This window comes from Acomys russatus, chromosome 6, assembly GCF_903995435.1.
Source record: "Acomys russatus chromosome 6, mAcoRus1.1, whole genome shotgun sequence".
Classification (NCBI taxonomy): Eukaryota; Metazoa; Chordata; class Mammalia; order Rodentia; family Muridae; genus Acomys; species Acomys russatus.
Window position 1 is genome coordinate 61,577,093 of NC_067142.1, and position 9,294 is coordinate 61,586,386.

At 42.0% G+C, this 9,294-nt stretch overlaps 1 protein-coding gene across 4 annotated transcripts in view; it reads right to left on the reverse strand.

Moving 5' to 3' along the window:
• The window catches only part of Dcaf6 (DDB1 and CUL4 associated factor 6), a 102,946-nt gene extending 94,281 nt beyond the window's left edge, over positions 1-8,665 (reverse strand). The window contains exon 1 of one of the 4 annotated variants that reach the window (XM_051147762.1): positions 8,306-8,663. In XM_051147762.1, coding sequence (XP_051003719.1) covers positions 8,306-8,402 — 97 coding nt within the window. In that variant the 5' untranslated portion in view covers positions 8,403-8,663. Of the gene's footprint in view, positions 1-8,305 lie in introns of all 4 variants that reach the window. The other 3 variants (XM_051147763.1, XM_051147764.1, XM_051147765.1) reach the window with 3 other exon arrangements.
• Between the last annotated feature and the right edge of the window lie 629 nt (positions 8,666-9,294).

The window sequence follows — 9,294 nt, forward strand, 5'->3', positions numbered from 1 at the left end:
AAACAAAAAACAAAAAAACAAAAAAAAAAGAAAGAAAATAAAAATCAATCAACATACTTAACACATTACCCAAAAAAAGTTTGTATTCACATAAAAATCTATACACAGATCTTAATAACAGCTTTATTCCTTTTTAAAATGTATTTATTTGTTTATCTATTTTTACTTTTTGGGTTTTTGGCACAGGGTTTCTCTGTGTAGCCCTGGCTATTCTAAAACTAAGCCTGTAAACCAGGTGGGCCTCAAACGCAGAGATCATCTGTCTCTGTCTCCCAAGGGGATGAAGTTAAAGGTGTGCACCACTACTGCCCAAACACCTTTACTCCTTTTTTTTCCTTTAATTTTTATGCATTTGTTTTTACATATATTTATATTATTACACATACATAAAATAAACTATGTACAGGAAGAAGAACCATGAAACAATCAGGAATTATATAAATGTTACATTCATAGTGTTTTGGCTAATTGTATTTGGCATCCTTGAAGAAAATATTTGAGGCCATCTCCGTAAGGAGGTTCGTTGATGCTCATCATCTTCTTTGAGGTAGGCTGGGTGCTGCCAGGAATTAAACTGTCTCATTGTCAATGAATCTTTAAAATAATAAAAACATCTTTAAATGCCATATTCTGTTATGTCTCTGAGGTTTCTGAAGACCTTTTCTAACTATTTTACCTTATCTTTCTATAGAATCATATCCTTCTATTACACTTAGGATGCATATTCTTGTGATAAAAATAGACTAATAATTGATATGACCATGATTTGATTGACTAACAGTTAACTTGTATAACTTACTTAGGTTTGGAGATAGGGGTTGAAAAGAAAGAAGGGGGAATACAGAATTATATAGGGATGATAGGGCAAAAAAAGTAGTTTAGTGAATCTATTCCTCAACTTAATGCCTTAATTGTTACTAACAAGGTTATTTTTAATTCACGGGTATAGAATTTGTATATAGATGCAAAATAAGTTTAATTTTAGATATATTGGTATAGAACTCAAATTTAAAATTACTCTTCAAACACACACACACATATGTACATATGTATACGTATATTGTGTGTGTGTTCTAATATGTGGCACTACACACAGACAACTCAACTATAATACAAGGTTTACTTCCAATACTTTCAAAGTGCTATTTTAGGCTGTTTAGGATGACATCTTTATTCTTAACGCCAATTTAGAAACAACCCAACAGCCGACCATATGGTATGTGACACACGCCTATAATCTCAGTATGAAGGAGGCAGAGGCAGGCAGATCTCTGTAAGTTTGAGGCCAGCCTGGTCTAGGACAGCCAAGGCTAGAAAGAAAAAAGAAAAAGAAATAACCCAACTATCTAAAACCAGGTGAACAGACAGACATCCATCCTATGGACCACTACTCAACAATAAAAATGAGTACTATTAACGTACACAACTTTGATGCATTTTAAGACAATTATGCCAACTGAAAATCTTATCTGAAAATGTTTACTATCATCATTTATAAGGTTACACGCATTATGTGTTTATCTAACATTCTTCTGTTTTTGAGGTGGGTGCCCAGGTTGGTCTCAAACTGCGGGCTTAAATGATCCAGCTGCCTTATTCTCCTAGGTATTTCAGAGTACAGTCACATGCCACAATAACCAATATATGGCATCTATGAAGTGACAGAAGTGTATGTGTGGAGAACAGAACTGTGGCTGTCAGGGTTACAGTAGTAAAGAAAGAATATTAAAAACGTAGCAAAAGAAACCCTTGTGATGGATGTTTATATACTAACATTAATACATAATTAGTGAACTAAAATTAGCATTAATCTATCAAAATAAATATTAGACAACACTGCATGAAACTAAATGCACACATTAAAATGAATTTTTGTAACATTACAAAATCTAAATAAGGAATGTGAATTCAGTCCCTTTCCTAGTTGTTATATTTCAAACAAGATTCCCATTGGGGTGCTGGTTAAAGGATATATGATAAACCTTTCTATCGGGCATGCTTGTGAGCCACCATGTGAGTGGAGGAAATGAAACCTGGCGACTCTGGAAGAGCAACCAGCACACTCAGCCACTAAGCCATCTCTCCAGACCCAAATGGTCTATTATCTCTTATAATTGCAAATGAGTCAATTACTTCTCAAAATACCAAGTTTTTTTTTTTTTAACTTAGAAAAATATTTCCCACAGAGACAATGCCAAAGCCAGATGGCTTCAATGATGTAAGGAAAAAGAACTTGCCAAGCAACATTGTTCACGCTAAAACCTACCCACAGCAAGTAAATAAAAGAAACACCAAATACAGGTATAAGAGGATGAAGCAAACTTGATAAGCAGTGAAGTAGTCCTCTACATAAAATTTCAAAAAAAAAAAAAAATCTGAGAGAAAAAAAATTACACAAATTAATGGGTAGGTTTTAATTGTGGTTTAAGATGCAAGACCAATTTTTTAAAGCCCATTCTGGGGCTGGACCTTGGCGAAAGCTTGTATAGCATGAAATGACGCTCTGGGTTGAATCCCCAACACAGCAAAACACAAAACTACTAAATCACTGAGTACCAAACGAAGAGAGAGACCAGAATCACAGTTGGAAGGACTCAATGCTATAAAGGTGAGAGTTCTCCCAGACATAATATAGACTCAACACAAAACACTAAGTCTTTTTTTACTATTATTGTTTTTCAGAAACTGACAAACCGTGATTTTGTTGTTGGTGATTTTTGAGACAAGGCTTTGCCAAGTGGACCAAACTGACCTGGAATTTACTATGTAGAGCAGGCTGGTCTCAGACTTGCAGCAATCCTCCTGTCTCTGCCTCCTAAGAACTGGCTAAGAACTCCTAAGAGCCAGGACAAACAAGCTGTTTTTAAATTGTACATAAAAATGGAAAGAGGTCAGAATAGCCTGAGCAATTTTTAAAAGAGACAAGGACCAAGTCTGAAGTACCACATGTCACCAGAGGTCACAGGATCCCTTTAGCAGGACTTAATAGTCTTACAGATAAAGAATTTAAAAACAGATTATAGATATTAAATAAAGCCGGGAGGGGACATGACTCCTATGTAAAAAGGTTCTACAAAGCTGACTGATTAGAATGTTTTGATTCTGGAAGTTGAGTCTGGTTATCTTAGGCTATCTTTAACCCCTTACTAGGTAGTCGTGTCCACCTCTGTGTCTGACCTTTATATCCTTGCAGCGTTCAGGCAAAACCTTTGGAATGCATAGACTTAAACCACAAGTTTCCAGCAACCCCAAAGCTAAGAATGTTATCGGATTACATTCAAAACCTAAAGTAGAGTTTCTCCCTTTACTATACCCACCTTTTGTTCCCACCAACAGATATGGGTTCTGACTCTTTATTTGATGGCCACACAAGTTCATGTAACTGTTTCTACACTGAGCATCTACACTGGAACATGTTCTTCAGAGCAACTTGACTCTGTGTTCCCAGGAAATGGTCACTTACTTATATTTGACCCAGAATAAAACAATCTCTTATCCCTTTGAGTTAGAGCTTTGTCTTGCACTGACAGAAGAAAAATGAAAGGCAATTGTACTGGAATTTGAGAAATAAAAGTGGGGCAGGCAAGCTGGAGATTGCAACAGCTGCCAGGAGATGAAAGAGAAGAAAAAGGAAAATTGTACTTTCTGCATTAGCTATCAAGAGAGCAGATAGGCTCAGCAATGGTTCTCTGTAGGAGTCACGTGGGGGAGGTGGAGGGTATGTGTAAAAGAAGACCTTACAAGAATGAGCATGCCAAAGTCAGACCTCAGAAAGCAGGCAGGCTTAACACTGACGGTCTGTGAGCAACTTCACCTCAAGACAGGGGCTACTGGGGAGTAAATACAATTCTCATTAAGGGAAGAGATAGTCTCCCCATCTTATGTTCTTTTCACCTTCTGGGTCCAGGCTGTCCTGTTGGGACTGAAGAATGACCTTGGCAAGGGAAGCTCCTGATCTCTACCCTGAAGAGTATTATCAATTCTAACCAAGCTATCTGTAAATTTACAGATCATCAAACAGGCTATTGTGCCAGAGAATTATCACCGTTAATATTCATGCATCCAGGGGTTTACAAACTTGGGAGCACTTTTTGTACCAGAAAGGATATTATGGGCCAAAGGACATACCACTTTTACCACAGGAAGCTTAATGAGAACGGCCTCCATAGGCTCATACATTCAAATGCTTAGTCTTCACGGAGTGGAAGTGTTTAGAAGGATGAGGAGGTGTAGCCTTGTTGGAGTGGATCCAGCCTTGTGAAGGTGTGTCCCTGTGGGTGTGCTTTGTGGTTTAAAAAAGCCCTCCCCAGGCCCAGTCTCTTTCTGCCTGCCGCCTAGAAACAGGATGCAAAGCTCTCAGCTGTGCTACAGTGCTATGCCTGTCTGCTTCCCACCAAGATGACTATGGATCAACCCTCTAAAACTGTAAGCAGGCACCCAATTAAACAGTTCCTTTTTTAAGAGTTTACATGGTCATGGTGTCTCTTCACAGCAATAAAACAGGAACTAAGAAAGTTATGCACTATTTCCGAAAAGGTGCCAAGGAAGCAGTTAGCTGCAAATGGCCCTTTTATTCCATTCTGTCTTTCATCTGCTGCCATAATTAAGCCCATTTTAGCATTCACCATAAACAATAAAGCACTGGCACAAAGACAGAAACTTAAATCAATGAATGTGGTGGAGAAATTGACTTGAACATATATGGTTAATTGATTTTCAACAAAGGGGAAAAGTCTTTTCATAAACAGTGGTGGATCAATTTTACATTCATAAGCAAATAAATGAAACGTGATTCACCTCACAGCACATTTTTTAAAAAGCTCTAAATTATGATAAAATAAAAAACTTTCAGGGGCAAGAAAACAGAAAAAAAAAATCGTGACCTTGGATTATGTAAAGATTCTTAAACAGAACACAAAAATTTCAAAAAGGAGTAATAAAAATACTGTTAAGAACAACACTTAGGGCCGGGTGGCACACCCCTTTAATCCCAGCACTTGGAAGGCGGAAGCAGGTGGATCTCTGTGAGTTCGAGATCAGCCTGGATTACAGAGTAAGTTCCAGGACAGCCAGAGCTACACAGAGAAACCCTGTCTGGAAAAACAAAAAACAAACAAACAAAACCAAAAACATTTAGAAAACATTGTTAAAAGGTGTGTAATAGTTCAAAACCATCCTTGAATATAAAGCTACTCCACAGGTCTGAAGGGTTACATGAGACCCTCAAGAAAGTAAGAGGGGGGAAAAACGGGAGAGGGCACAAGAACAGAGGGGTGTAGGAGGGCAAGAGAGGGAAGCAGGAGAGAGGAACAGAGGGCAGGAGAGAGGAGAAAGAGGAGGGAGGGCTGCAGGGACAGGAGAGGTAAAAAGGGAGGGGAGACCTTAAGAAAAAAAGAAAAAAAAGAGCACCAGGTATGATGTCAACACACCTATAATCTCAGCATTTAGAAAGTAGTTTCTTAACATCCCGGTCTGTATAAGGGAAAGCCTCTGTCCTTGAACTCTCTAGCCTCCATACCCAGAATGTGGTGCTAGGAACGGGACCAGGGCTTCGAGCATGCTAGGGAAGCACTCATCCTAGGGAAGCTACATCCCTAGCCCTTAATCCTCACCTACTTAAGATCAGGCAGTGATCGCAGCAATTGTGCTGATGGTGGAGCAAGTCAGTGCCCTCAGAATACAGTAGGGCCATCATCAATGAAAACTGGTAGTTTTGCCTTAGATTACTCTGTAGCCAGAGTTTTCCCTCCATGTTTAGGAGACACAAATAGTAACCTCTTAGGAGAAAATGCAAAGTAAAATTCCCTGAACAATTATAATGTTTAAATCTTTATATCTTTAAGAAATCAATTTACTTTCTAAGTTCTTTGAACTTGGAACTTAAAGGGCTTTTTTTTTGTTTGTTTTGAGATAGTTTCACTAAATATTTTTCAAACTATCAGCGAGCCTCTTTCCTCAAAAAAAAAAAAAAAAAAAAAAAGAGGCATTATAAGTGCATTTTCAAAAGATTTTCACCTTTCCTCACATGACTCATACACATACCCACAGACACTCATTAGATGAGGAGTATTAATTAGATTGTAGCTTTTATTTGAAAGACGGCCTTGAACACCTGATGCTCTCCCCTTACCTTGGAAGTGCTGGGATTATAGGTGTCCTACATCTAACTCAGCTAAAATCACTTTTAAAGAAGTGCTAATATAAAGTATGCATTAAACGACTTAAAGCTAAACATGGTGGCAAATCCCAGTAATGCCAGAATTTGAGAGACTCAGACGGGAGGATCAAGAGTTCAAGGCCACCTGGGTCACAGAGCAACTCTGTCTCAGCAGCATCTGCCTTTCCTCCCCACTAGGCATGTAAAGACCGAGAGCTACCTACCTACAAGTCCACTTGTATATTTACAAATGTGTGACTAAGACTTCCTAAACAAGAGAGAAAAACTATGGCTACAGAGTAATCTAAGGCAAAACTACCAGTTTTTATAGATGATGGCCCTACTGTATTCCAATGTCACTGACTTCCTCCACCACACAAACAGGGCTGCTGCCCTACTGATCATGTTTTAATTAGCTTTATTATATACAGCTGAACTCAATTAGAAATACTAACATGAAACTAAACATTTAGAACTGCCCAACTGATTGAAATGAAAAACCAAATTACATGTTCACTCACACAAAACTGTTAGCATTTGCTTTATAAGGTAAAAATCTGTTCTTTTAGACAAATTAAACTTTTAAATTTGCACACCTTTTTTAGGTCAAGGAATTTAAAAAGGACTTTACAAATACTAAAATCAAACACTCTAAGTACGTAATAAATGATGATTGCCCACTGACATGACAGTGAATATATAGTTAAAGAAAAAGGGACAAGGTCAGGTACACACTTACACACACTGAAATCCCAGCTATCAGGAGACTGAGATAAAAGTTAAGACTAGCCTGGGCTACACTGGGAGCCTTTGTTTAAAAAAAAAAAAAAAAAAAAAATTAAAGAGACAAAAATTTAGAACGTTAAAGTTCTTCATTAAGCGATATGTAATATTTTACAAAAAATTTTATGTCTGAAAAGATCTCGCAATGTAGTGAAGAAAAAGCAAGGGGAAAACAATGCTTACAGCACCACCATGCATCCGGTTTTCTCACATACACATTGAGCATGCACATACATACACCATTATTTATATGTGTATGTGCTTCTAAGAAGGAAATAAATCAAGGAAAATAATCAAGAAACAGAAACATTATTTCTAAGGGCAGTGGCATGAAACTGAAATGAGAGCGAGCACCGGAATTTCTGCTTCTTTGTATTTGAATTTTTACAATGAAAACATTCATTAAAAAGAACTTTAAAATGCACACTTAAACTTCTTTTAAGTAATTTACCACAAGTAGTATTAGCTGTAACGGGATTTTGTTTCCTTCTATTTTTGTTGTAGTGAAAAAATAAATGACAGCAACAAATCCCTTTACCTGGCAAAGAAATGACAGAGTTGGGGGAGGAGGTGCTTTGAAGAAACAACATTTTAGTTGACTCAGGCGTGACCCAGCACACTCACAAAACTCATGGTACCCAAAACGAAAAAAAGTGGAATACTGCGCCCTCAGTACTGAAGGTTGTTTTTAGAAAGCTTAACTAAGAAACAGAAAATGCCAAGTGTGTTTTCCAGGGGTGGGAACGGGAACGTGAAACCCTACACCACCTAAAAGAGGTCCACAGGACTGACAGCAGGCTGGACAGGGGAAAGCGCGGGGGTGGGGAGGGCTCCGCGATCTCCTTTAGGTTTGGGCTCAGCGCCACGGTTTACAGCGAGCCAGCTTGGGGTGTGAGGTTCCTGAGGGTGGTCAACAGCGTCTTGGACGACATATTAAACCCCAGCTGAAGCCGAAGAAATGGGTGCACAACCAACACCTGAGCTCTTCGGCTGAGCGGGGACAGCTCCCGAGAAAAGCAAAAGCGCCAACTTTTGCTCTCAACGTGGCTTCTCAGTAAGGTTCATCAAGTCTTCTCCGAAACCCCAGTCCACAGGCGACCCCAACACCTTCCCTGGCCAGTGCCGCCTCCCACGGCCCGACCCTCCCAGGGAAGCCCAGCTTGAGCCGCGGCTGGCAGCTGGCAAAGGGGGGGAGGACCTGACCTTAGGAGGTGGTGGAGCTGACCACAGACACCCCACCTGACACCCAGCCTGCGGGGCGCCCCGGACGAGGCACTGTCCTATCGCCAACAGCCCCGGCGGCGCCCCCTCCCCCACCTCTGGGCGGCGACCTCAGCGCCGCCGCCCCGGGGGCCCCCCGCTCACCCAGGTAGCGGCTCCTCAGCCGGGACGGGTCTTCCAGCCCTAGGGACCTTTTCCTCACGTCCCACAACAGGTGCGGGCAGGAGCCACTCCGAGACATGGCTCGGCCGGGGCTGGGGTGGAAAGGGGAGACCACCGCGGGGGGTGGGAAGGGAAAGAAAGGGAGGGGACAGGCCGATCAACACCCGAGCGGCACCAGCACCATGCGCGCGCCGGGCCTCGCTGGCGCTGCGACTTAGATGGCGGCGGCCACGGCCGCGCCTTCTCCCCCGGAGCCGAGCGGCACCCGAGGCACAGCTCGCCTCATACTCTCTTCACACTACCCAGAACATCTAGAGATCAGCAACAGTCCCCCTCCTTCGACCCCCCTCCCGCAGGAGGCGGAGGCGAAGGCGGAGGCGGCCGCGAGCTCCTCCCTCTCCTCCCTAGGCCACGCCCCGCCCAGCCTTTCTCGCGAGATGACGCCCACCGAGCACAGAAGCCAGAAGCTGGCGTGCGTCACGATTGCCCTCACCCTGTGGGAGTCGATTCGGGCCGCTCTAGCCCGCTTAATTGTCTATGGATAAAAAGAGTAAATGACGGAAGCCGCTGAAGTTGTTGTCTCGCTCACGCCTCTCGGTTCAAAGGAAGAAGCCGGGCGTGATGACTCATGCATGAAATCCCAGCATTCGGGGGCTGGACGATGGCGAGATCCAAGCCAGCCTGGGCTACAATAGCAAGACACTGTCTCATTTAAAATAAGTAGATAAAAGGAGGCCAGACAGGTATGCGGCGGCATCTTTAGTCGGCGCGAGGAAAAGCCCAGAAAGCCTATTTTAACTACAGCCTTCCTAGTCAGTGAGGGACGGCACAAAAGTGCGGCTTCAGTTTCCCCTCTCCAATATGTCCCCTAGGGCCGGAAGAAGGTGAGAGCTTGGCCCCGCCCCTTCCGCTCGGTGAGGCCGACCAATTAGAGCAGGCTGTTCATCTTGCGCAAGCGCCTTGGCCGCCAA